Source organism: Ranitomeya variabilis, chromosome 5 (assembly GCF_051348905.1).
Source record: "Ranitomeya variabilis isolate aRanVar5 chromosome 5, aRanVar5.hap1, whole genome shotgun sequence".
In the NCBI taxonomy this organism is placed as follows: domain Eukaryota; kingdom Metazoa; phylum Chordata; class Amphibia; order Anura; family Dendrobatidae; genus Ranitomeya; species Ranitomeya variabilis.
Genome location: NC_135236.1, coordinates 48099207 through 48127125, shown reverse-complemented (window position 1 = coordinate 48127125; position 27919 = coordinate 48099207). Strand labels below are relative to the sequence as shown.

The 27919-nt window shown below is 50.4% G+C and overlaps 2 protein-coding genes across 7 annotated transcripts in view; one reads left to right on the top strand and one right to left on the bottom strand.

Moving 5' to 3' along the window:
* Window positions 1-4143: 4143 nt before the first annotated feature.
* Window positions 4144-16930, bottom strand: CC2D1A (coiled-coil and C2 domain containing 1A). The gene is made up of 29 exons (XM_077261816.1): window positions 16747-16930; window positions 12511-12637; window positions 12179-12279; window positions 11734-11799; window positions 11520-11651; window positions 11202-11445; window positions 10999-11117; window positions 10790-10862; window positions 10440-10508; window positions 10161-10291; window positions 9811-9883; window positions 9485-9642; window positions 9291-9378; window positions 8992-9164; window positions 8802-8912; window positions 8522-8580; window positions 8256-8372; window positions 8121-8188; window positions 7988-8046; window positions 7848-7899; window positions 7667-7766; window positions 7509-7599; window positions 6219-6350; window positions 6059-6111; window positions 5907-5967; window positions 5702-5828; window positions 5296-5372; window positions 4975-5022; window positions 4144-4655 (listed from the first exon to the last, which is right to left on the bottom strand). Exons 1-29 carry the CDS (start codon window positions 16810-16812, stop codon window positions 4635-4637), a joined length of 2796 nt encoding a protein of 931 aa, XP_077117931.1. The 5' UTR covers window positions 16813-16930; the 3' UTR covers window positions 4144-4634.
* The window catches only part of BRME1 (break repair meiotic recombinase recruitment factor 1), a 24207-nt gene continuing 13185 nt past the window's right edge, over window positions 16898-27919 (top strand). Inside the window, exons 1-6 of one of the 6 annotated variants that reach the window (XM_077261820.1) lie at window positions 16945-17022; window positions 17513-17549; window positions 18771-18944; window positions 19229-19975; window positions 21278-21367; window positions 23973-24076. In XM_077261820.1, the coding sequence (XP_077117935.1) occupies window positions 18864-18944; window positions 19229-19975; window positions 21278-21367; window positions 23973-24076 (1022 nt within the window). In that variant the 5' untranslated portion in view covers window positions 16945-17022; window positions 17513-17549; window positions 18771-18863. Of the gene's footprint in view, window positions 17130-17512; window positions 17550-18770; window positions 18945-19228; window positions 19976-21277; window positions 21368-23972; window positions 24077-27919 lie in introns of all 6 variants that reach the window. The other 5 variants (XM_077261818.1, XM_077261817.1, XM_077261819.1 and 2 more) reach the window with 5 other exon arrangements.

Here is a 27919-nt window from a genome sequence, read left to right as displayed (position 1 = left end):
CCCCTGTACACATTATTATGGGGCCTCTATGGCTGGCACACTGTTATAGGGGCTCCCCTGTACACATTATTATGGGGCCTCTATGGCTGGCACACTTATGGGGGCTCCCCTGTACACATTATTATGGGGCCTCTATGGCTGGCACACTGTTATAGGGGCTCCCCTGTACACATTATTATGGGGGCTCCCTTGGACACATTATGGGGTCCACTGTTATGGGGGCTCCATTGGACAAATTATGGGGCCTTTATGGCTTGCACACTGTTATGGGGGCTCCATTGGACACATTATGGGGCCTCTATGACTGGCACACTGTTATGGGGGCTCCCTTGGACACATTATGGGGCTTTTATGGCTGGCACACTGTTATAGGGGCTCCCTTGGATACATTATGGGGTCTCTATAGCTGGCACACTGTTATGGGGGCTCCCTTGGACACACATTATTATGGGGAATCACTAACTGGCACTTTTTTGCCCCTATATAAAGGCCCATGAATACCTTCTCGCCTGGTGAACGGTCCATGGATGGCTAGTGTCTGGGCACAGGTGAGATCCTATGGCAGGGGCCAAAAGGCCGTATAATGCAGGTTAATGACAATCCTCAGTGGACAGTGAAAACGACGAGCAAGTCAAGTACTGTCTACCTGGACGAATTCCTACAAATGATCAGCAGCAAGTGACCGCCACAAGGCCCTGACATCCATCTCCGTCCCTGCAAGAGCGTCCAGCTGGTTACCATAGAGACCGTTCCTTCCCCGCGCACTGATTGGTCAGAAGACCCCGCAGGACAGGTCGCTAAACCAATCACGTATCATTCATTACGTGTTCAGCTCTGTCCAATGACTGTGCCGTAAATTCTGAGTCGTTACCATTTGTTCATGATATTGACCATAATTACTGTGTGGCTGATTATTATTACTGTGGTTGGGTTATTGTCATTTCTAGGGCTGCGGTTACACTGCACCTCGTGTGGTTTTAATTCCCCGTCTGTCAGTGTTAATAAAAGCGTATTTTCTATTGAAGCATTAGGTGCACGTCTTCCATGTATTGGGCTTTCTCTTCCTTCTGACATTACTTTCTCCATCCATGATGGAGCACCTTATACCTAAACTGATATTGTAATGCGCCCTAAAAATTATGGATGTGATATATGGAATGAGGAGAGACAATGTACGAGTCCAAAATAAGGGGTAAATGTAACAATTAGGGGGCAACAGTGGATGATGAAATGAACTGAAGCGACCAGTGCCAGGAGGCTGCTGCAAAAGGGTAAGGACGGAGCCAGGACGCGTCCCCCCATAGAGACAGAGCTGGAGCCGGGACGCGTCCCCCCATATAGACATGGCAGAGCTGGAGCCGGGACGCATCCCCCTATATAGACACCACATCCCCCCCCCATATAGACATGGCAGAGCTGGAGCTGAGACGCGTCCCCCCCATATAGACAGAGCTGGAGCCGGGACACATCCCGCCATATAGACACCGCATCCCCCCCATATAGACATAGAGCTGGAGCCGAGACGCATCCCCCCTTATAGATATAGACAGAGAGCTGGAGCCGGGACACGTCCCCCCATACAGACAAGGCAGAGCTCGAGCAGGGACGCATCCCTCCATATACATATAGACATAGAGCTCGAGCAGGGACGCATCCCCCCATATAGACATAGAGCTGGAGCCAGGACGCGTCCCCCCATATAAGACATAGCAGAGCCAGGATGCGTCCCCCCCATGTAAGACATAGCAGAGATGCAGCCGGGACGTGTCCCCCCCCATATAAGACATAGAGCTCAAGCAGGGACGCATCCCCCCATATAGACAGAGCTGGAGCCAAGACGCATCCCCCAAATAGACAAGACAGAGCTGGAGCCGGGACACGTCCCCCCATACAGACAAGGCAGAGCTCGAGCAGGGACGCATCCCCCCATATAGACATAGAGCTGGAGCCAGGACGCGTCCCCCCCATATAAGACATAGAGCTGGGACACGTCCCCCCATATAAGACATAGCAGAGATGCAGCCGGGACGTGTCCCCCCATATAAGACATAGCAGAGCTGGGATGCATCCCCCCATATAAGACATAGCAGAGCTGGGATGCATCCCCCCATATAAGACATAGCAGGGCTGGGATGCATCCCCCCATATAAGACATAGCAGGGCTGGGACGTGTGATCTGATCCTGATTGGGGCAGTAATTATTCTGTATGCGTTGCCTATAAGGGGGATATGTATCCAGACGCTGCAATACACAGGTCTTTGTAGGGCTGTTTTGTTATTCATGCAATACCTTGATGGTGGTCTACCAGCAGCACCCCCGCCCGCCCTCCTGGCGGCTGATGCGACCACACGCAGTGATATATATATCATTTATTTAATGAGTTGATCGTAGCACATACAATAACTGCACAATGCATAGTGTTCATGGATACAGCACTGGGCACGGAGCAGCAGCCGGGGTCTTCACTGGTACAGTACATGGGATGGTGCCGAGTAGCGATACGGCGGAGACCAGAGAAAGACGATTATTAACCAGTGATGATATTGTGATGGTGCCAGAACCAGAGAGGCCATGTTATCTAGTGCCAGCTATAGGGGGCTACCCTGTAAGTCATGGGATATGTAGAGGTATACCAGGCCCAGCCGGTGAGAAATGTAAGATCAATGGTGTTTGGGGAGAGCTCAGCCCCCCAGGACCCTCGGATGAAGCGACCAGCACTCTGTTGGGTTCACTGTATACTGAGGAGGACTGCAGTATATAGGACAAGCGATAAAATGAGCACAGGGTCAAAATTCCTAAAAAAAACCCCTCTAGACAGGACAGAGCCCCTATAGGTGGTACTAGGGAAGATTGCTTCCTCCTTGTTTCATATTGAAGGGTTATGGTGCCGCTGTAGTCAGCCACCCGGTAAAAGACTAGGAGACACCGGACAGGCAACGATACGGCCGCCTCGCGGAGGACATGACCCCGTACACGCGGCCGCCTCGTGAGGGGACATGACCGCGTACAAGCGGCCGCCTCGTGAGGGGACATGACCGCGTACAAGCGGCCGCCTCGTGAGGGGACATGACCGCCTACAAGCGGCCGCCTCGTGAGGGGACATGACCCCGTACACACGGCCGCCTCGTGAGGGGACATGACCCCGTACACACGGCCGCCTCGTGAGGGGACATGACCGCCTACAAGCGGCCGCCTCGTGAGGGGACATGACCGCCTACAAGCGGCCGCCTCGTGAGGGGACATGACCGCCTACAAGCGGCCGCCTCGTGAGGGGACATGACCGCCTACAAGCGGCCGCCTCGTGAGGGGACATGACCGCGTACAAGCGGCCGCCTCGTGAGGGGACATGACCGCGTACAAGCGGCCGCCTCGTGAGGGGACATGACCCCGTACACACGGCCGCCTCGTGAGGGGACATGACCCCGTACACACGGCCGCCTCGTGAGGGGACATGACCGCCTACAAGCGGCCGCCTCGTGAGGGGACATGACCGCCTACAAGCGGCCGCCTCGTGAGGGGACATGACCGCGTACAAGCGGCCGCCTCGTGAGGGGACATGACCGCGTACAAGCGGCCGCCTCGTGAGGGGACATGACCGCGTACAAGCGGCCGCCTCGTGAGGGGACATGACCGCGTACAACGGCCGTCTCATGAGGACATGACAATGTACGTTGTACTTTCACTATACGATGCGCTAAGTGTGATGGGAACTTTCCTGCACTCCGCTGATGTAGCCTATGAAGGTGCCATTCATCCTGCACTTAACGCGGGGAGGATTTAGGGGCCGTAGAGACAGCAAACTAATACTGGACAATCATAAGACATAACAGTCATCTAAAGTAAAAGAATTGTGCACCAAGACCCTCGTGTTATCTACTATAACCTGTGATCAAACCCCCCAAAAGGTTTTATTATTCCAGACTCAAAATAAAAAAAAAACAACAACTTTTAATTTCTCCCAGGAATAGCGCCACCATCCTTCCTAGGAGAAATCTGATATTGCAGTTCAACCCAAAGAAAGTAAATGGACCTCAGCTGCAGTATCAGACTTAGGACAGGGGCAGAGGGAGCACAAACATGGCATTGGTACAATGATGCCCACAGATTCACAGCGGTGATGATGATGTATGACGGCTGCCATATTGGTTTTATGTCTTTATTACTATTCTTAGCAGCAGCTACGTGATCATGTATCATATCTTAATTTACAAATAAAAAGCTGACGGACTGATGGGGGTGAGCGCTCACACCGCTCTCACGTAGTGTAGACGGGTCTGGAACAGGCAGACACAGCAGTGCGGTATTAGGAGGGATGTCGACGACGACGAACGCTCACACAACCCTGCACGCTCACTAGTGCAGCCGAGCGGTAAGAAAGTGCTGGAGAGCTCTGATTGTCACCGGAGATGATGGCGGGCCAACGTAGTGTGTGCTTGGAGGGATAAGGCACTGGTCCCCAACTTCTATCGGAGTGTATATGGGGGTGGGGGGTATGTAAACATCTGGAGGAACCTCCTAAGGGCGAGAGTCAAAGAGCAAGAGATCCTCTAAAGTGAGACCTCCTTAAGGGCAAGATAAGCTCCCGGAGTGAGAGCCCCCTAAGGGCGAGAGTCATCCACATCTGCATCAGTCTTCATCTGGACATTTTCTGCAGCTGAGGACAAAAAAGGAAAAATCACTATTAAGGCAGGATTCTAGTCCACGTCTGTAGTCCGTGGCTGACAGACCAGAGTCCTGCAACCAGCCGGCATCCCAGGCGCCTCTTCTCATTTGTAGGACATGGTTGTGAGGCGCGCATGACGTGGCACCAGGCTACTAACCAGGAGAGGAGTCGGGGATGCCGGCAGGTAAAAGGAGGGTCACAGGGATCTCGTCAGTGGTCACAGAGTACTAACGTGGCTACTGCACCAGGGTCCTAAGAATCATTTTGCTCAACTCTGGCAAACATTGCTCGGCGCCCACCATGTACTCACCTCATTGCCCACAAGGTTCCTCTTGTATAAAGCCTCTTTCGCCGCTTCCTATGAAAGTGAACAGAAATGGGTGACATGTTCGGTGGCCGATCTGTAGTGCAGCACGTGGCTGTATAATCTCTACTCACACACACACAGCGCCATATTCACCCCCTTCTTAGGGAGAATGCTTCTAACATTCCGCATGAGCTGGAACGTATCATTATTTCTCTTCAGTTCGAGTCCATGAGGGATAAATTCTATAAACTCCTAGATGCCTCCATAGGAGCCTCGTGTGTGATCTGAACCCCACATCCATGCACAGGTCAATAACTCACTTACCCTGTTCCCCTCTTGACCCAGACGCCGAGCAGAATCGGAGTAAAACTGCAAGTAGCGTTCTAGCTGCCGTACATATTCTGAAAGGAGCAAGAAATGCAAAGTGATGCAAAAAGCCTCCGACTAGTGCAACCCCATACAGTCTCATGACATGTGAGACCTCCGCAGGGAGCCATGTGATATGGTGTCACTTACTAGGGTCTTCTTAGAGCAGTAGTGAAGCTATGGGGGGTGTAGGACCTGAGGATCCCTACAGAGTAATGCTACAGTAACTGGGGCAAAGCTGCAGATTTCGGCAGGTGTATGGGGGATTTGTAGGTGCCGGAATATTGTAGGTGTACACGCCTGAATACACAACCGTCAGGAAGCGGAGAGAGCCTGATTCTCCCCCCACCGCCGTGGTTCTCACCGATGCGGATGGCAGGTCCACCCTGGCGGAGCTGCAGCAGCTGTTGCTGGCTGCGCTGAGTGACATCATTAAGCAGCGTTATGAGGTCATCAGGAGGGGTGCGGTGCTGCTGTCTGTAGGCGACAATCTGGGGGAGAAGACAAGATTGGGATCAGAGGATAGGGACGAGAACAAGGTCTGTAGGGAGAGGTACAGATATACTCGCCTTCTTCTCCAGCTTCTCCTTCTCAAACGCCAAGACACTCAGAGAGTGGAGGGTCTGGGGGCTGAAATATAAAGGACGGGGGGGGGGTTAAAAGTAGGGTGCAGAGAGTAAACCATCACTAGTGACGCCAATCACGTGCCCATTGCACCCACCTACTGGAAGATGATTTCATTGGGGTTGGCTGTTTGGGTTTTGAAACTGGAGCCTGTAAAATACAAGAAGAGGTGTTAGTGTAACCCCCTAATAATCCGCCTCTAGGAAAGCTGGGTGCCAATGGGTGGGTGACCAGGAGTCAGACACCAGCATAAGTACCGGAGGAAGGGTGATGGGCTCTATGACCAGCCACTTCTCTGTGCTGCTGCTCAGTTGTTGAGACGTGAAGGGTTCGCGTATTCGGACGCACACCTCTAGTTTACCCCCAGTGGGTCTGCGGCCCTCCATCACCTGGAGGAAAGAAGAAATGGGATACGATGGAGGAAAGCAAGTAAAAATGTATGGGGCTAAATGGCGGAAAAAGCAAAATGGGAGGCGGCAATACCTCCAGGGCAGAACCGAGGAGGACGACGAGGCGGCAATACCTCCAGGGCCGTACTGAGAAGGAGGACAAGGCGGCAATACCTTCAGGGCAGAACCGAGGAGGACGAGGTGGCAATACCTCCAGGACGGAACCGAGGAGGACGATGAGGCAGCAATACCACTAGGGCGGTACCGAGGACGACGACGAGGCGGCAATACCACCAGGGTGGTACAGAGGAGGACGACGAGGCGGCAATACCTTCGGGGCGGTACCGAGGAGGAGGACGAGGCGGCAATACCTCCAGGGCGGTACCGAGGAGGAGGACGAGGCGGCAATACCTCCAGGGCAGAACCGAGGAGGACGACGAGGCGGCAATACCTCCAGGGCCGTACTGAGAAGGAGGACAAGGCGGCAATACCTTCAGGGCAGAACCGAGGAGGACGAGGTGGCAATACCTCCAGGACGGAACCGAGGAGGACGATGAGGCAGCAATACCACTAGGGCGGTACCGAGGACGACGACGAGGCGGCAATACCACCAGGGTGGTACAGAGGAGGACGACGAGGCGGCAATACCACCAGGGCGGTACAGAGGAGGACGACGAGGCGGCAATACCTTCGGGGCGGTACCGAGGAGGATGAGGTGGCAATACCTCCAGGGCGGTACCGAGGAGGACGAGGCGGCAATACCTCCAGGGCAGTACCGAGGAGGACGAGGCGGCAATACCTCCAGGGCGGTACCGAGGAGGACGAGGCGGCAATACCTCCAGGGCAGTACCGAGGAGGATGAGGTGGCAATACCTCCAGGGCGGTACCGAGGAGGACGAGGTGGCAATACCTCCAGGGCAGTACCGAGGAGGACGAGGCGGCAATACCTCCAGGGCGGTACCGAGGAGGAGGACGAGGCGGCAATACCTCCAGGGCGGTACCGAGGAGGAGGACGAGGCGGCAATACCTCCAGGGCAGTACCGAGGAGGAGGACGAGGTGGCAATACCTCCAGGGCGTTACCGAGGAGGACAAGGCGGTACCGAGGATGTAATACCTACAGCGCAGTGCGGAGGAGGAAGATAATGTAAGTAAATTACCTCCAGGATGTCCCGGATCTCACAGTTGCTCTCTAAAGTCTCCAACTTCAGATGTGCCGTTCCCAAAGTACGGTCGTTCTTAAATAGCCCCCTGTATATACAGCATGGCATTAATACGGAGTGTAAGCCCCCCTGTCAGGTTATCGCCCCTCATTTACCCCTTCTGGATGACTTCGAATTTGATCCCCTTCGCCTGTATCGCCCTCTTCAGGCCACGGTGGTTGCGATTTATCTGCAGGTTGAACTTCTCTTTATAGACTGGAGACAGAGAAGATCCAGTGAGTTGGGGGGGACGCAGACATGTGACAATAGCGCGATATGCCCCTCATCCCAACGCACCTGGAGAGTTGGTCCCTTTGACGACACTGGTTTTATCTCTCTGCGCTTCCTCCTGCAATGATGAGAGTAGAGATATTTGTATCCGATGATGGTTATTACTTTATGGGGCGGTGAATCGCTGAGTGATCAGCTCCTCTTACCAGGCTGGGATAAGCAAACTCAAAGCGCACGTAAGTGTCCATGTCACTGGGCGACGACCCTGAAAGAAAACACGTATAAGCTGAACGCGTAGACGGAAGAAGAGCGGAGAGACGGGAGGACGACAGGACCCACCTGTGGGTAAATTCACCGCCTTATTCACATATAACACCAGGTCAGAATTGGTCAGTTCCGGAAATATCCTGCGGGGGGCAGACATGAGTCAGGAGTGGATACATACAGGTCGCTGCTCGGCATAGACTTACTCACTTGACAACACTGATGGTCCGCTCCTCGTAATGACAGTGCGGCACCGGGAGCCCCCGAGCGTGCGCCTGCTTCACCGTCTCCATGTACTTCATACACTCCTCTGCCAGCTTCTCGTATCTGAAGATAAAGAGCTTATAATGGGGGAGAATAAAGTGTGAAGGAAGCGGGGACAGTAGACAGTAAGTGTTCCCGGAGTGCGGGCCATAAGACGTTCACGTCAGAGATAACCGGAGAACATGAGGGCTAAGAAGTCGGGGTGTACTCACTTTGCCGTCTCTGTGATGTTTCCCAGATGAGTGAACTGCTGAGAATATGACATCGACATCTGAGAGGAAAGGAGGAAATAATCAATAACCAGAGAATCTGCACTGATCGACCGAGCCCCGACTACCTGACAACGGCGCCTGTGAGGGAGGGGACATCAGGCAGTGAGTGATCGGCCCGTGCCACAGGGGCCGAATGGTGATGTGTGGACGCCTGGGTCAGAACATCTCCTAAATGGCCGGGGCAGGAAGGTGGGCCGCTCCCAGCATACAGTGGTCCTACCTCGTGTTGTTTCTTCAGCTGCTCCATCAGCTTGGCATACTTCTCGCTGCTCTGCCCCTTACCCTGCCGGTCCAGGGTGAAATCGTCCTGGTTTACCGGAGCCGGAGGGACCTGAAGAAAACCACGACAACTCAGCTCCTGTGTGTGCGCTGCGGCGGTTGTCAGACCTCTGACCACACCAGTTCTTTACCTTGGTGATATCTACCGGCAGGCCTCCCCGCGCAGCCTCGATCATGGGGTCCAGGCCCTTGGATTGCCGCAGGTACATCTTAGCCCCCTCCATGTCTTTGTGCTGCTTGGAGCGGAGGGCGGCCGTCAGGAGCTGCTTCTTTCTTCCTTCTAAAAACTGAAGCTGCTGCTGAGCTGCGAAAAGAGGAGCGAGACCCAAAACGGAGAGAAGAAAGAAAAAAGTACAAATTCCTTTAATCCAGCATCGATGGATCAGATCAGTGCCAGATTATCGGGCAGGGTCCCGAACTATAAACGCACCTTTTCCGGACAGTTTGGGACTCTTGGGGGGAGACGGTTTGGGGGCAGACGGCTGCAGGCTAGTCCCAGGTCCTGGGTGGGCGACAGGCTGTAAGGAAAACCAGAGTCATGATGGGGTCTATGGAATCTATTGTTTCATAAAGGGGTCCCCAATGCTACCACTAGAAGGATCCCTTTAAGCACATCATGTTCACCTTTGGCGCTATGGCGGGCCCTTTCTTTTGTTCCTCGTCATCATCGTCGTCGTCACCAGCTCCATCCTGCTGATTGGCCAGCTTCATGGCCGTCTCCAGCACACCAACCAGACTTTGCTCCTGGGGGACGGCGTCAGATCCTTGGATTGGTGGGAAGCCTAAAGACCAGGGAGCAAAATGGGAAGGTAAAGTATGGAGGACAAGCTGCGCAGTCACAGATATGCTGCTGGTCACAGCCCCTGTGAACAGGGGCTAAACTGTGAGATGCACACGGATAGAGGAGTAAGATAAATATGGGGGATTCGCCCTCGGTGACCCCTACAAACCTGGGGGCACGGGTAACTCGGCCAGATTGACTTGTTTCCCAGCCTTGTGGCTCCGGACGGCATCTTGGTATTGCTGCGGGAAGGCGAGAGACAACACAAAGCTTCTTAGAGTCAGAAATCAGAGAGAAAGTTTGTCCTACACTTCGTGGTTCGATGTCTCAACCATTTAAGATCTCTGCTTGCTGTCAGTGAAGACAAAGCGCCTGGAAAACCTGCCCAGCCCCAATAACCATCACAGCCCAGGGCGTAACACTGGATCCAGGCTGCATTCACTGCCAGCAAGCAGAGGTCTTTACATAGAACTGCAGAGATAGCTGTGATTTATAGACCACCATGACCCCCGGACGCACCTTCACAATGCGCTCGTGCATCCGGGCCTTGCGGTCGTCTCCTTTGGCTTTGGCCTGCTCGGCAGCGCTGCGGTACCGGTCCATCCTCTGCTGCAGGGCCTCCAAGGTGTCACGAGGAGCAGAAGGCAAACCTGGAACAGAACAACCACTCCTCAGTCCATAAGGACCTTCACATATAAACTGGTAGCTATAAATTGCCCCTGGTGGGCCGGTGGAGCTGCAGCATCCGTCAGTCAGTGCAACCATTCCTCTATATCCAGCAGGGGGCGTACAACTCACCAGAGGCCGGGGAAGGGTCTGCGCTCACTGGAGATTGAGGTATTGTCACTTTATTTGGGGCCAACTGAACTGTGGGGGGGGAAAAAAAATACAAATGAAAATATAATCCCATAATAGACTAATATGATGGGCTAGCTGTCAGTGAATAGACACTCGTCCATCATACTTAAAGGGGTTGTCCATGATAAGGCTGCCATCTTACAGAACCAGCGCCATTGTCTGACTATTGCAGCTTAGTCCCATTCACATAAATGGAGAAAGGGTGCAATACCGGTCACAACCTGTAGGCAGGTGCAGCGCTGTTTTGGGGTAGAAAGCATGTTTTTTTGTTTTTAATAAGGGGGACTCACCCGGTGGAGGGGGGAGACTGTCCAGGTCCACCGTCTGTCCAGAATCTAATGCAGACAACATGGGATCCAGAGACTGTAAGAAGGAGGGCGGACGTGAACGTTGGGCAACGAGCAATATGGCTACCATTAGGGACAGACTTCTGGAGAGCTGGGTGACACCCGGTACAGTGGGCACACCCAGCTTCTTTCCCAGAGGCGGGTGTACTTACTTTGGCCACGCGATAATACTTGGTGGCCTGCTCGGTGTCACCCTGCTGCTTGCTTTGAATGGCTGCCAGTTTATATTCTCTCTGCAGATCCATCACTCGTGTCTTGTTCTCATCTGATGCTGCGAGGACAGAGTGACCCCGTTACGCGCAGCCCCTCGTGAGGTTACCCCTGTACTATGGGGAGCGTATCCAGCCCCGGTTACCTGGGGCAGACGAGGTGATGGGGGCAGCGATGGTCACTGGCTGCAGAAAGCTCTGAGGTTTCATGGCCACCGGCGGAGGGGTCTTTGCTGGTATTCCGTTCACAGCGGGGGGGTCCGGCGTGATGACGACACTTGGTGGGATTGTGGGAGCACTGGGGCTTTTGCCGATTGCCACCGGAGGTGGGATGTCGTCAGTGGCCACTGAGCCGCCCTTCTTGACCGTACGCAGCATGTCCTCCAGAGTCTGGTGGATAGAGAGAGGGTGAGGGAACGTCGGGCGGAGGGCACGGAGCGGGCATTACCGGCAGGGTCGCCCACCTTCACGCCTCGCTCGTATCTCCGGACTTTGTTTCCTTCTCCGGCCTGCTTGGCATTACTCAGGGCTTCCGTGTACATGGCCAGACGCTCCTGGACGGTGCCCTCCATGCTGCCCGCTGAAGCAGGCGCAGCCTAATGGGGCACAAACAAAACACAAGTTGGCACCGGGTCCAGCAGGATTTCTGGGTTTGGCACAGGCACTGAACATTTATACCTGTGAGGGGGGAGTTGTCACTTTTGGCTCTTCTTCCTCCTCTGCCAGGACCTCATTTAGTTCTGCCTGTAGATGACACGGTGAGATGACAGTCAGATCTGCGGTGTAACAACCCCTGTACATGAATCCCATTGTACGCCCTCCATGAGGGCTGCCAGCTGAGTGCTCGCTCCCCTCTCCACAGAGCTCGGCTGACAATCAGATCTGCAGTGTAACAATCCCCGTACATGAATTCCATTGTACGCACTCCATGAGGGCTGCCGGCTGAGTGCTCGCTCCCCTCTCCGCAGAGCTCGGCTGACAGTCAGATATGCGGTTTAACAATCCCCGTACATGAATCCCAATGTACGCCCTCCATGAGGGCTGTTGGCTGAGTGCAAGCTCCCCTCTCCGCAGAGCTCGGCTGACAGCTCTCTGGCGTGTACACCCAGGACACTGGACTCACCATCAAGTCTTCATCGTCATCCACATCCTCATCAATGTCCTCGTCCACATCCTGCATACAGAGGGCGGCCATGCGCTCAATGTGCTCCATGGGGAGGGGGTCTGGAGGGAGATCGAGGGGGGGGCAAACCTTTAATAAAAACTAGGGGCAGCACATCCTAAGACAAGTTACACAACCGTCCATGATCACTGTGAACGTCCCACCGCTACATATGACTCCGCGACAAGTTGGGGGCTACCGTCCAACGCTCCCAGTTCTCCTGGACCCAATGTGTTGCCGCTGGATGAGCAGAACTATCATAGGACATGTGCAGAAACGCGCCCATTACTCACTTTTTCCTTTGGGCTTCTCCTTCTGTGCAGCTTTGTTCGCCCCAGTGATGGCCATGAGCTCGGCCTCCAGACTCCCATCATCATCATCTGAGTCTCCAGCATCAGGAAAACCAAGGAGGAACGGGGCCTGAGGGAGCGGACGCAGCGAAGTGCAAGGACGGTGATATCACATGATACAGGACGTGATGGAAAACACAGCAATGACGGACACGTGCCTAGCCTGTGTATATACGGTAATGACAGGCAGGTGCCTGTGTGTGTGTATATACGGTAATGACAGGTAGGTGCCTGTGTGTGTATATACGGTAATGACAGGTAGGTGCCTGTGTGTGTATATATACGGTAATGACAGGTAGGTGCCTGTGTGTATATATACGGTAATGACAGGTAGGTGCCTGTGTGTGTACATACGGTAATGACAGGTAGGTGCCTGTGTGTACATACGGTAATGACAGGTAGGTGCCTGTGTGTGTATATACGGTAATGACAGGTAGGTGCCTGTGTGTGTATATATACAGTAATGACAGGTAGGTGCCTGTGTGTATATACGGTAATGACAGGTAGGTGCCTGTGTGTGTATATACGGTAATGACAGGTAGGTGCCTGTGTGTATATATACGGTAATGACAGGTAGGTGCCTGTGTGTACATACGGTAATGACAGGTAGGTGCCTGTGTGTGTATATACGGTAATGACAGGTAGGTGCCTGTGTGTATATATACGGTAATGACAGGTAGGTGCATGTGTGTATATACGGTAATGACAGGTAGGTGCCTGTGTGTACATACGGTAATGACAGGTAGGTGCCTGTGTGTGTATATACGGTAATGACAGGTAGGTGCCTGTGTGTATATATACGGTAATGACAGGTAGGTGCATGTGTGTACATACGGTAATGACAGGTAGGTGCCTGTGTGTACATACGGTAATGACAGGTAGGTGCCTGTGTGTATATACGGTAATGACAGGTAGGTGCCTGTGTGTATGTATATACAGTAATGACAGGTAGGTGCCTGTGTGTGTGTGTATATACGGTAATGACAGGTAGGTGCCTGTATGTGTATATACGGTAATGACAGGCAGGTGCCTGTGTGTGTGTATATACGGTAATGACAGGTAGGTGCCTGTGTATATACGGTAATGACAGGTAGGTGCCTGTGTGTGTATATACGGTAATGACAGGTAGGTGCCTGTGTATGTGTATACGGTAATGACAGGTAGATGCCTGTGTGTTTATACGGTAATGACAGGTAGATGCCTGTGTGTATATACGGTAATGACAGGCAGGTGCCTGTGTGTGTGTATATACGGTAATGACAGGTAGGTGCCTGTGTATGTATATACGGTAATGACAGGCAGGTGCCTGTGTGTATATACGGTAATGACAGGCAGGTGCCTGTGTGTGTATATACGGTAATGACAGGTAGGTGCCTGTGTGTGTGTGTATATACGGTAATGACAGGTAGGTGCCTGTGTGTGTGTATATACGGTAATGACAGGTAGGTGCCTGTGTGTATATACGGTAATGACAGGTAGGTGCCTGTGTGTGTATATATACAGTAATGACAGGTAGGTGCCTGTGTGTATATACGGTAATGACAGGTAGGTGCCTGTGTGTATATACGGTAATGACAGGTAGGTGCCTGTGTGTGTGTATATACGGTAATGACAGGTAGGTGCCTGTGTGTATATACGGTAATGACAGGTAGGTGCCTGTGTGTATATATACGGTAATGACAGGTAGGTGCCTGTGTGTATATACGGTAATGACAGGTAGGTGCCTGTGTGTATATACGGTAATGACAGGTAGGTGCCTGTGTGTATATATACGGTAATGACAGGTAGGTGCCTGTGTGTATATACGGTAATGACAGGTAGGTGCCTGTGTGTATATATACGGTAATGACAGGTAGGTGCCTGTGTGTGTATATATACAGTAATGACAGGTAGGTGCCTGTGTGTGTGTATATACGGTAATGACAGGTAGGTGCCTGTGTGTGTATACGGTAATGACAGGTAGGTGCCTGTGTGTATATATATACGGTAATGACAGGTAGGTGCCTGTGTATGTATATACGGTAATGACAGGTAGGTGCCTGTGTGTATATACGGTAATGACAGGTAGGTGCCTGTGTGTGTATATACGGTAATGACAGGTAGGTGCCTGTGTGTGTATATACGGTAATGACAGGTAGGTGCCTGTGTGTGTGTGTATATACGGTAATGACAGGTAGGTGCCTGTGTGTGTGTGTATATACGGTAATGACAGGTAGGTGCCTGTGTGTGTGTATATACGGTAATGACAGGTAGGTGCCTGTGTGTGTGTATATACGGTAATGACAGGTAGGTGCCTGTGTGTATATACGGTAATGACAGGTAGGTGCCTGTGTGTGTATATATACAGTAATGACAGGTAGGTGCCTGTGTGTATATACGGTAATGACAGGTAGGTGCCTGTATGTGTATATACGGTAATGACAGGCAGGTGCCTGTGTGTATGTATATACAGTAATGACAGGTAGGTGCCTGTGTGTGTATACGGTAATGACAGGTAGGTGCCTGTGTGTGTGTATATACGGTAATGACAGGTAGGTGCCTGTGTGTGTATACGGTAATGACAGGTAGGTGCCTGTGTGTATATATACGGTAATGACAGGTAGGTGCCTGTGTGTGTATATATACGGTAATGACAGGTAGGTGCCTGTGTGTGTATATATACGGTAATGACAGGTAGGTGCCTGTGTGTATATACGGTAATGACAGGTAGGTGCCTGTGTGTGTATATATACAGTAATGACAGGTAGGTGCCTGTGTGTGTATACGGTAATGACAGGTAGGTGCCTGTGTGTATATATACGGTAATGACAGGTAGGTGCCTGTGTGTATATACGGTAATGACAGGTAGGTGCCTGTGTGTATATATACGGTAATGACAGGTAGGTGCCTGTGTGTATATATACGGTAATGACAGGTAGGTGCCTGTGTGTATATACGGTAATGACAGGTAGGTGCCTGTGTGTATATATACGGTAATGACAGGTAGGTGCCTGTGTGTGTGTGTATATACGGTAATGACAGGTAGGTGCCTGTGTGTGTGTGTATATACGGTAATGACAGGTAGGTGCCTGTGTGTGTGTATATACGGTAATGACAGGTAGGTGCCTGTGTGTATATACGGTAATGACAGGTAGGTGCCTGTGTGTGTATATATACAGTAATGACAGGTAGGTGCCTGTGTGTGTGTATATACGGTAATGACAGGTAGGTGCCTGTGTGTGTGTATATACGGTAATGACAGGTAGGTGCCTGTGTGTATATACGGTAATGACAGGTAGGTGCCTGTGTGTGTATATATACGGTAATGACAGGTAGGTGCCTGTGTGTGTATATACGGTAATGACAGGTAGGTGCCTGTGTATATATACGGTAATGACAGGTAGGTGCCTGTGTGTATATACGGTAATGACAGGTAGGTGCCTGTGTGTATATATACGGTAATGACAGGTAGGTGCCTGTGTGTATATACGGTAATGACAGGTAGGTGCCTGTGTGTGTGTATATACGGTAATGACAGGTAGGTGCCTGTGTATATATACGGTAATGACAGGTAGGTGCCTGTGTGTATATACGGTAATGACAGGTAGGTGCCTGTGTGTATATATACGGTAATGACAGGTAGGTGCCTGTGTGTATATACGGTAATGACAGGTAGGTGCCTGTGTGTATATATACGGTAATGACAGGTAGGTGCCTGTGTGTGTATATATACAGTAATGACAGGTAGGTGCCTGTGTGTGTATACGGTAATGACAGGTAGGTGCCTGTGTGTATATATACGGTAATGACAGGTAGGTGCCTGTGTGTATATATACGGTAATGACAGGTAGGTGCCTGTGTGTGTGTGTATATACGGTAATGACAGGTAGGTGCCTGTGTGTGTATATACGGTAATGACAGGTAGGTGCCTGTGTGTGTATACGGTAATGACAGGTAGGTGCCTGTGTGTATATATACGGTAATGACAGGTAGGTGCCTGTGTGTATATATACGGTAATGACAGGTAGGTGCCTGTGTGTATATACGGTAATGACAGGTAGGTGCCTGTGTGTATATACGGTAATGACAGGTAGGTGCCTGTGTGTATATACGGTAATGACAGGTAGGTGCCTGTGTATATACGGTAATGACAGGTAAGTGTGTATACACGCAGCATGCCTTCCAGATTGTTCACCTCACCCCTTTGTGTGGCGGCGCCGCTGTCTTCCCTTTTCCTTCTCCCCGTGCCTCTCTCCGGCCGCTCATCCTCTTTAGCACGGTGAAATCAAGTACGAATTTACCGAACACTACTTCCGTGTCCGGCGTCACGTGACTGAAGCACAACTACAACTCCCGACGTGCCCCTCGGCTGCCTAAGAGTTACGCGTCACGTGACCAGTTTTCGGCCAAGGCGGGAAGAGCTGCGCGTAGAGCGGTGGGCGGAGCCTGTGATCTTGTAGTAGCCTATGTGCAGCAGTGAGTGAGCGGCCGCAGTGAGGCGCGGCTCTGCGGGGGCGCTGCCGGGTGTGACTGTGCTCCCCTGTATGTCCACCCACTGACACATACACAGCCATATACATGGGGTTAGTGGGGGGTCCCGTGTGTATTGGTCTCCTCCAGTCATCACGTTCTCGGTGGCCTCTTACTGCTGACCTGGGGGCCACGGTTACTGCAGGGCTGCAATACTTATTATGTGCTCCCAAGTGACATGTCTGGGGCTGCACTAGTGCCTGGCTGCCATTGGTGTCTCAGTAGTGCAGCCTCAGGCTTCGGGCCTGTGACTGTAATTGATGATATCTCTGCAGAGGATACAGCTATTGATCTGCGGTTTTCACGTATTTATGCAGCAAGCTGTGGAGAATCTGGCGGGGGGTCGTCTGGTCACTGCTCCCATTCATAGTGTTTGAGCTGAGGAGGGCGGATCGCAGACAGATGATTTACTGCTGAGGTTTTCTTCTTTTTGTAGGTTTATGAAGCAATGAGAAGAAAAAGGAAGGAGAAAAGTGAGGCCAGAAGTCCCCCGCCACGCTGTGTGCTGCCTATTATTACCCCCTCCCCCGCCACGCTGTGTGCTGCCTATTATTACCCCCTCCCCCACCACGCTGTGTGCCGTCCGTTATTACCCCCTCCCCCGCCACGCTGTGTGCTGCCCATTATTACCCCCTCCCCCACTACGCTGTGTGCCGTCCGTTATTACCCCCTCCCCCGCCACGCTGTGTGCTGCCCATTATTACCCCCTCCCCCACTACGCTGTGTGCCGTCCGTTATTACCCCCTCCCCGCCACGCTGTGTGCTGCCCATTATTACCCCCTCCCCCACCACGCTGTATGCCATCTGTTATTACCCCCTCCCCACCACGCTGTGCCGTCCGTTATTACCCCTTCCCGACCACGCTGTGTGCCGTCCGTTATTACCCCCTCCTCCGCCACGCTGTGTGCCGTCCGTTATTACACTCTCCCTGCCACGCTGTGTGCCGTCCGTTATTACCCCCTCCCCCACCACGCTGTGTGCCGTCCCTTATTACCCCCTCCCCCGCCACGCTGTGTGCTGCCTATTATTACCCCCTCCCCCACCACGCTGTGTGCCGTCCGTTATTACCCCCTCCCCCGCCACGCTGTGTGCTGCCCATTATTACCCCCTCCCCCACCATGCTGTATGCCATCTGTTATTACCCCCTCCCCATCACGCTGTGCCGTCCGTTATTACTCCTTCCCGACCATGCTGTGTGCCGTCTGTTATTACCCCCACCACGCTGTGTGCCGTCCGTTATTACCCCCTCCTCCGCCACGCTGTGTGCCGTCCGTTATTACACTCTCCCCGCCACGCTGTGTGCCGTCCGTTATTACCCCCTCCCCCGCCACGCTGTGTGCCGTCCGTTATTACCCCCTCCCCCGCCACGCTGTGTGCTGTCCGTTATTACCCCCTCCCCCTCCACGCTGTGTGTCGTCTCCACTTGTCTCCCGTCATCCATAACATCGGATGAAATAATAAACCATCCCCGTCCCTCCGCAGATGACTTTCACTTTTGCGCTTATTCTGTTTATAAGAGACAGAGCTTATTTTTTTTGTCTGACTTTTTAAGAGAAAGTGGAAGGCGGTAAATTAGGAAATGTAACAGCAGAGTTCCCCTTTAGTCGCGTCCCATTAGTCCATATATAAGTGCTGACTCTGGGGGCTGAGTCCTTTTAGTCCTCTCTGGTCATTTCTGTATTTCTGCTCTTCAGATACTGGCTCGGCTTCGAGGAACGCATCAAAAAGCTGCGCCATGCCCACAAGTCCGACCTCTTCTCAGCCTGCGGAGATCTGCAGGAAGGAAGATGATGATGACACAGGAGACCACGACAGAAAGCTGGAAGCCCCTCATCAGAACGGGGAAGAGACCGGAATATTCCCGGAAAGTATCCCTATATTGTATGTGTGTACTAAGGCCGAGTGCACAGTATATGCCCTGCCGTATATACCTGCAGCCTGCACTAGCACTACAGGTGTAGGGCGCAGCAGAAGAAGAGACCCCAATGTGTGCAGCCTGAAGCTGTCGGTGATGTCATCCCGCCTGGAGCAGTGATGTCATCATCCCGCCTGGAGCAGTGATGTCACCTTCTGCACCGTCTGGTTATATTGCATGCTGTCCTATAATATTTATAACTCTTAGGTTTTTAATGAATTTATTCATCTATTTTAGGGTCTCGCAGGCGGACAACTAAGTGCAACTAACCCCGAAGTGTCGATCACTGTAGTACTGCCAACTTGCCACCAGGGAGAGCACCATGATGGAGGAGATGTAATGGGAGAGATGAGCACTACTGATTACATAGGACCAGTCTGTGCTGGGGCCACAGATAACCTCAGCCCCACGGCCACGGAGAAGACTGAAAACAGCGTCCAGGGCCCTAATGACACAGATGTGACGGCCACCAGTATTACAGAGACCATAGATGTCACTGGAGGCCATCACTCCCTCGTGTTCATGGACTGTAGGCGTATGATAAGTAATGGCTGTGAGTCAGAGGAGGCCTCCGACACTGGTATGGACCAAAACATCTCAGCCTTCACAGAAGACCCAAATTCACAAGTTGCCCAGAATTCTCAGCCCCTTAATGCAACCCCAGATCTGCACGGTTTACCCAATACGCCCATTATTCCAGTAATCGCCTCCCAGTTACAGTCTGGTATCTCCCAGTCAGAGCTACTGGTTTTCCATGGAATAGAAGGGAGGGGAGGAGACGAGGGACAATGCCGAGACCCAGAAGTCATAATGTCACCAGAAGTGACCTGTGCACAGCAAATTCACCGCTGCGAAGTAGAAGCGATTCCGTCACAGCAACGCGATGCCCCAGAGGAGGATCCCAGAGGAGCGACCATTGGCCTGGACGTGCTAGATAGCCAGCTGCTGGGAGCCCTGCAAGAGAGCCTGTATGAGCCCGCAAAGGTACGGTCTATGTGTCACAGAAAAACACCAAAATGGCTCCGTGTAACGCCGCAGGGCACAGAGTGTGACACCTAGACAAATGCACTACCCATAACAGTGCTTCCCTACTGCCCGGAGCAGCCCTTTAAATATTTCCATTTTCAGCATGGAGATTCCAAGTCTCGAGCTGGCCTAGATTTGCACTATAATTTACACCAATATCTGGGGTAATTTATAGCAAATTTGCTGAACCGGAGTTGCCCGGCTTCACTGATTTTTCTTATTTCTTTTAGAAAAGTTGTGAGCAGCGGAAAAATAAAAAAAAATAAATTGCAAATATGGCGCAGGGGAAATACTGATGTCACATTCCCACCCAATGTCTTCTCCTTCCACCCCAGTGATACATATAGTACGTGGATGTATGGAGATAGAGGCACCACTTTTCTGGGGAGGACGATATCCTAAGTCTACACCAATATATGATGTATGGGGGACCCCCGACTCTCTACAGACAGATAAAGATGGGGGAGAGAGGAGTACGGCCTGCTACATATCAGCGACCAATCCTTTTGTTCTCTAAGGGAACTGCTGCGAAGACAATGAGTGGGTGGGAAATATAGATAGAAGAGGGGTCTCTGATCTAAGGACCCTGACGACCGTTCACATGTTTTTGATGGCAGAGAGAGGAGAAAGTCACTGTCAGACACTACTGTCCCCTTCATCTCTATCGGAGACAGTCGGGAGACCCCCATACACATCAGATGGTTGGCTGATCTCTCAAGTTGCCGGGGATCAACCACCTCCATCGTGCAGGGCTACAAAAAGTCTGTGGCCCCCTGGTAGATTTCTCACTTTTGTTGCTTATTGTGTGGAGATGAGATGACACTCTTAAGGTACCTTCACACTAGACAACTTTACAACGAGAACGACAACGATCCGTGACGTTGCAGCGTCCTGGATAGCGATCTCGTTGTGTTTGACACGCAGCAGCGATCTGGATCCCGCTGTGATATCGCTGGTCGGAGCTAGAAGTCCAGAACTTTATTTGGTCGTCAGATCGGTGTTTATCTTCGTGTTTGACAGCAAAATCAACGATGTCAGCGATGTTAAACATGGAGCTAACGACCTGTGAGAACGATAAGTGAGTCACCGCTACGTCACAGGATCGCTCCTGCATCGTTCTGGAGCTGCTGTGTTTGACATCTCTACAGCGACCTAAACAGCGACGCTGCAGCGATCGGCTCGTTGTCTATATCGCTGCAGCGTCACTGAGTGTGACAGTACCTTAATTCTAAGCTTTCGTCCTCTCTCCTCTACATACAGACCCCCAGAGGAGATGACAGGGAGCTGCCGACATCACAGTCCCGGACCAGACCTCCATCTGTCAACAATAACACTGTCGCACTCTTTGGGGTATGTGCACACCTTGTCTATTTGCTGCAGATTTTTCTGCTGCAAAACCAAAAAGCAACACAGAGCTTTATCAGGAAAAACGCACAAAATACCTGCGTTTTTACACCTTTTTTTTTTTTTTTTATACGTTTTTACTTGCATTTTTTCCCCTCATTCATTTTCAATGGTGGAAAACACTGAAAGACCTGACAATGCTGCGGATTTATAAAAAAAAAAATGCTCTGCTAGGAAAAAAATAAGCAGCGTGTGCAGGAGATCTCAGAAATCTCATTCATTCTGCTGCTTCTGTAAAACGCTGCAAGGAATAAAACGCAATATGTGAGCAAGCCCTTATCTGTGATCGGCCTCACATCACTTGTTTTATTGTGGATTATAAGTATGTGACCCCCTCAGATATCTGATGTGTCAGGAAGCCGCTTTATGTCGCCAACTTTTTCAGCCTCTGTCTTTTTTCTCTTTCCTCTCTCTCACATGGTACTCGGATGTATTTTTTCTGTAACATTTATATCTTTGTTTTCTGACCATTTTTTATTTTCTTTCCACCCCCTTAGTTTCCATGTATGTTTACACAAGGGGATTTGCAGCCCCCATAAGTAATACATTTTATGCAGACAGATGAGATTAAAAGTATTCTAGGAGTGATATCTTTATTGACTAACCAGAAGAATGATGTTTGCTCCTTCTTCTGGCTGATTTGCAAATGAATTACTGAGACAAGAGCACATCAGGACATTTGTGTATGGTGGATGGGGTGATGCCTCCTAAGATAAGCCAAGGAAGTTATTGGTGGGAGTAATGGAGTTGGTCTGTGTCTGCTGGAGGTGTGAACTGGGTCCATGTAGAGTCATAAATCCAGGTGTAACTAGATTGAGTCCTATTGTGAAGGAGTTGAACATTCTTATCAGTCTGAATTCCCAGATTTTTTTTTTTCTGTTGAAGCCAAACACCCCCCCTCCCCCGCTATGTGACGCACAAGTGATCCCAGCTTCAAGTCTCTAAAAAAAAATGTTTTTAAAAATATGAAAAAATAAAAAAAAAACACAAAAGTTCAAATCACCCCTCTTTTGCCCCATAAAAAAAACACACATTTGTTATCGATGCCTTCAGAAATATCTGATCTTATAAAATAATAAACGCCAGAATTACCGTAAGTTTTTTTGGCTCCCATAAAATGCAATAAGAGGCTATCAAAACATTGTATCTATCCTAAAATGATATCAATAAAACCATCAGCTCAGGGAGCAAAAAATAAGGCTGCTTTCACACTAGCGTCGGTACGGGGCCGTTGCGCTGCGTCGGCCCGACGTACCGACGCATGCTGTGAAAGAAATGCCCGACGTGGGCAGCGGAAGCAGTCTTACGACACTTCCGCTGCCCCATTGCAAGGTCCGGGGAGGAGGTGTGGCGGCGGTCCGCCAAAACACGACGCAACCGTCGCACGACGGTTGCGACGTGTGGCAATACGTCGGTAATGTTAGTTTATGGGGAAAAAACGCATCCTGCAGACAACTTTGCAGGATGCGTTTTTTCTCTTGAACGACGCATTGCAACGTATTGCAAACTACGCTAGTGTGAAACTAGCCTAAGCTGTCACCCAGCCTCAGATCCCGAAAAATGAAAACACTGTCGGTCTCTGAAAGTGGCGACATATTTTTTTTTTTTTTCCTTAAAAATGTCAAAAATTTTTGTCACCACTTAAACAAAAAACCTATACATGTTTGGTATCTATGAACTCGTACTGACCTGGGGAATCATATTGCCAGGTCAGTTTTAGCATTTAGTGAATATGGTAAGTAAAACAAACAAAAAAATTGTTTAATTGCGCTCTTTCAATTTTACTGCACTTGGAATTTTTTTCCTGTTTTACAGTACACTACATGGTAAAATAAAAATCAATGGTGTCGTTCAAAAGAACAACTCGTCCCGCGAAAAAACCAAACCCTCACATGACCGTTTTGACGGAAAAAAAAAAATTATGACTCTTGGGAGAAGAGGGGCATAAAACAGAAAATGGTCATGGCGTGAAGGGGTTAATGTCCCAATACCAGAGCTGATTGGCCTCCCAGAATTACCTTCTTTATGTATTTTAGGTAACATGTTTGGGGATGGTCTGGTATTAGGGCCAGTAGTGAGGACCCATCGCTCTGATAACCTCTCTGTGTCTGTATCTGCTCACTGCCCTTTGCAGCTGTCACTTTCTGCATCAGTGAGGACCGATGGTGCATACAAAAGGTCTGGAAATGCTGTATAATGACCCCTCTTAAAATCTAGGGTCAGCCGTGTGTATCCTGGGCTTTTTAGTTCCATCTTCCAAATACCCTTCTGCAAGAATGATCATATTTGATCACAGCCCATCAATCTTCATTGGTCGGCAGCACATCCCCTCATGTAATCGGGAAGTGCTGCCGAGAATAAAGCACCTTAATAATAGCAATGACAAACAGCAGAATTATGAATGCAGCTCCGGACTCTACCGGATGAGTCGTGCAATGAAAGGCACTACGAAGTGACTACATAATGGAGGCCTGTAGACGAATACGGTATGTATACCCTTATCTGTGGTGTCCTGACCCTCTCTGGTAAATATGGGACATTGTACTTGCAGATGGAAGAGAACCACATCGACGCGCACCAACAGGAAACACCGCAGGCCGTTGCATCACTTCCAGTTCTACCAGAAGAGGCTGCTCCGGCGCAGGGTGCAAGGGGGTGAGTAATCCCATATTTGTCACTCGCTTCTCCTCACCTCATGGAGCAAAGAACTCCCCTGTATGATGTCTGTGTGCCATCTGGACAGGCTTCTTTCTGAGAAAATCCTTTTACCATTGCAATCCCATCCAATCCCTATACCCAGATCATTGCTAGCCAGATTTTCCAAGAATAGTTTGGAGACTTCATATACAGAGCCGCTAAATGCCTAAAGAGCAGAATCCCCCCTCCTCAAGTGATCCCTTATTGGAAATTTCACCCTTCTGGGAATTCACTTACAGGTGTAGTGATGATTTGACTCCATGGGTGTTTTCCATAAACAGGCAGCAGTGGATGTTGCAGAGCGAAAATTGCAACTATGCCGCTGTAGTGCCCAGTACATTGTAGTGCCCAGTACATTGTAGTGCCCAGTACGTTGTAGTTCCCCATACATTGTAGTTCACCTGGCATTGTAGTGCCCAGTACGTTGTAGTTCCCTATACATTATAGTGCCCTGTACATTGTAGTTCTCCATACATTATAGTGCCCTGTACGTTGTAGTGCTCCATACATTATAGTGCCCCGTACATTGTAGTGCCCAGTACGTTGTAGTTCCCAGTACGTTGTAGTGCCCACTACATTGTAGAGCCATATATTATGCACAGCTTGTGCTGGAGACACGCAACCTGTAAATTATACGGTCACTCTCTTCGCTACAGCAATGGCAAAGATTTGGACACTAAATTTAGGCACACTGTGGTACTCAGAAGGGAGGTGGACATTCAGATTTGTTAATTTGCTTTCTTTTGGGAGACAAGGAGCCATAGCGCTTTTCCAGAGCCTTTGTGCTACCAGTAAAAAGGAAGCGCGCTATATTCCCACTAGATGGTGGCCCGATTCTAACGCATCGGGTATTCTAGAATATGTATGTCCACGTAGTATGTTGCCCAGCCACGTAGTATATTGCCCAGCCACGTAGTATATTGCCCAGCCACGTAGTATATTGCCCAGCCACGTAGAAATATTTCCCAGTGACGTAGTATATTGCCCAGCGACGTAGTATATTGCCCAGCGACGTAGTATATTGCCCAGCGACGTAGTATATTGCCCAGTGACGTAGTATACAGCACAGAGCCATGTAGTATATTGCCCAGCCACGTAGTATATTGGGCAGTCACGTAGTATATTGCCCAGCTACGTAGTATATTGCCCAGCCACGCATGTTACAGGTTAAAAAAATAAAAAATAAACATATACTCACCTTCCGCAGGCGCGTTGTAGTTCTGTCGCATGTGTGGGGTGCAGGCGGCGGCTTCCGGTCCCAGGGTGTGATGACGTCGCGGTCACGTGACCGTGACGTCACGGCAGGTCCTGCTCACGCAGGCGCGCAGGACTTGTGATGACGTCGCGGTCACATGACCGCGACGTCATGGCAGGTCCTTCTCCCAGACCATCCTTGCCACCGGAATGTCGCTTGCATGGACCGGCCAGAGCATCGCGAGGAGCTGGAAAGGCGGCAGAAGGTGAGTATCTAATGATTTTTTATTTTTTTGTTATTTTTAACATTAGATGTTTTTACTATTGACGCTGCATAGGCTGCGTCAATAGTAAAAACTTGGTCACACAGGGTTAATAGCGGCGGTAGTAGAGTGCGTTACCCGCGGCATAACGCGGTCCGTTACCGCTGGCATTAACGATGTGTGAGCGGACGGGTGTATGCGGGCGCCGGGCACTGAGTGCGGGGAGTAAGGAGCGGCCATTTTCATCCGGACTGTGCGCGTCGCTGATTGGTCATGGCAATGGTCCTGGGCGTTTTGCCACGACCAATCAGCGACTTGGATTTCCATGACAGACAGAGGCCGCGACCAATGAATATCCGTGACAGACAGACAGACAGAAGGACAGACGGAAGTGACCCTTAGACAATTATAAAGTAGATTAACATATAACGGATCTGAGTAGGGTCTTGCTTTTTTGTGGATTGAGTAGAAGCGTTTTATTGGGAACATTTTACATAACATTTGGGATCACATTTATCTGGCGCTCTACGCTGAGCACTTACATCAGGGTTTCCATCTAAATCTCTGAGTGACGTGATTCAGATGGAACCCCCGAGGAATCCAATCACTATAATGAGGCAGCAGAGTTACTCTAGACTCTGTTTGGCCTCTGTTCAGCTGTGCCAGTCTTTCTAGAGGTGCAGAAAACTATGGTCGACTGTGCTTTTAGCAATCCTAAAAGGGACACCTCCAGATCATGGACTATACATGGTCCAGACTGACTGCAAATTCCTCATTATAGTGAATGGATCCGTCAAGAATTTTGTCTGCATTATATTTTTTCCATGACTTAGGCAGAAACCCCGGTGTAAGCGCTCAGCGTAGAGCACAGGATAAATGTGAGCCCAGCTTTACTGCGATCTAGCAGCAGAATAAACAAATCTAACAGCAAGGGAAGAATTGGTTTTATTTATTTTTTACGCCGTTTGTCGTGCTGTAAAAATGTTTAGACGACTTTATTCTTCCGGACAGTACGATTACAGTGATACCAGTTTTATGTAGATTTTTTTTTGTTTTTTTTTCTGCTGCTTTTTCACACTAAGAACAATTTTGTAGGAAAACCAATTTGCTTATACACTGCCTATGTTTTGTGCAGTGGAAAGTTGAAAAAAAAAAAAAGCTTTTTTGCCATGATTTTTTTTTAAGGTGTTCACTCTATATGTTTAGTAGTGAGACTGTTTTATAGATCTGGTTGTTCAGAATGCGGCTATACCAAATATATTATTATTATTATTATTATTTATTTATATAGCACCATTGATTCCATGGTGCTGTACATTAGAAGGGGTTACATACAAGTTACAGATATCACTTACAGTAAACAAACTTACAATGACAGACTGATACAGAGGGGCGAGGACCCTGCCCTTGCGGGATTACATTCTACAGGATGGTGGGGAAGGAGACAATAGGTCGAGGGTTGCAGGAGCTCCGGTGTTGGTGAGGCGGTAGCTTCGGTGGTGATGAGGAGGCAGCGGGGTCAGTGCAGGATGTAGGCTTTCCTGAAGAGATGGGTTTTCAGGTTCCGTCTGAAGGATCCGAATGTGGTTGATAGTCGGACGTGTTGGAGCAGAGAATTCCAGAGGATGGGGGATATTCGGGAGAAGTCTTGGAGGCGATTGGATGAGGAGCGAATAAGTGTGGAGGATAAAAGGAGGTCTTGGGAGGACCGGAGATTACGTGAGGGAAGATATCGGGAGATTAGTTCAGAGATATATGGAGGAGACAGGTTATGGATGGCTTTGTAGGTCAGTATTAGTAATTTGAACTGGATACGCTGAGGGAATGGGAGCCAGTGAAGAGATTTGCAGAGGGGGGAAGCGGAGGAGAGAGATGGATTAGTCGGGCAGCAGAGTTAAGGATGGGCTGGAGAGGTGCAAGGGTGTTAGCAGGGAGGCCGCAGAAAAGGATGTTGCAGTAGTCAAGGCGGGAGATGATGAGGGCATGCACAAGAATTTTAGTAGATTGAAGGTTGAGGAAAGGACGGATTCTGGAGATATTTTTGAGCTGGAGGCGACAGGAGGTGGAAAGAGCTTGGATGTGCAGTTTGAAGGACAGGGCAGAGTCGAAGGTTACTCCGAGGCAGCGGACTTCCGGTATGGGGGAAAGCATGATGTCATTGATTGCGATAGATAGGTCAGGTAAGGAAGATCTGTGGGATGGAGGAAAGATGATGAGTTCAGATTTGTCCACATTGAGTCTGAGGAAGCGAGAGGAGAAGAAGGAGGATATGGCTGATAGGCACTCTGGGATTCTGGACAGCAGAGCTGTGACGTCTGGGCCAGAGAGGTAGATCTGAGTGTCA

Bases quoted from the DNA above. Each gene is read 5' to 3' on its own strand.
- CC2D1A (XM_077261816.1), bottom strand. From the start codon at position 16,812: ATGAGCGGCCGGAGAGAGGCACGGGGAGAAGGAAAAGGGAAGACAGCG. The intron at 12,280-12,510 runs GTGAGTAATGGG...ATCTCCCTCCAG, and splicing joins GGAGAAGCCCAAAGGAAAAA to ACCCCCTCCCCATGGAGCAC. The intron at 8,373-8,521 runs GTGAGTACACCC...CTTTATCTTCAG, and splicing joins AACATCACAGAGACGGCAAA to ATACGAGAAGCTGGCAGAGG.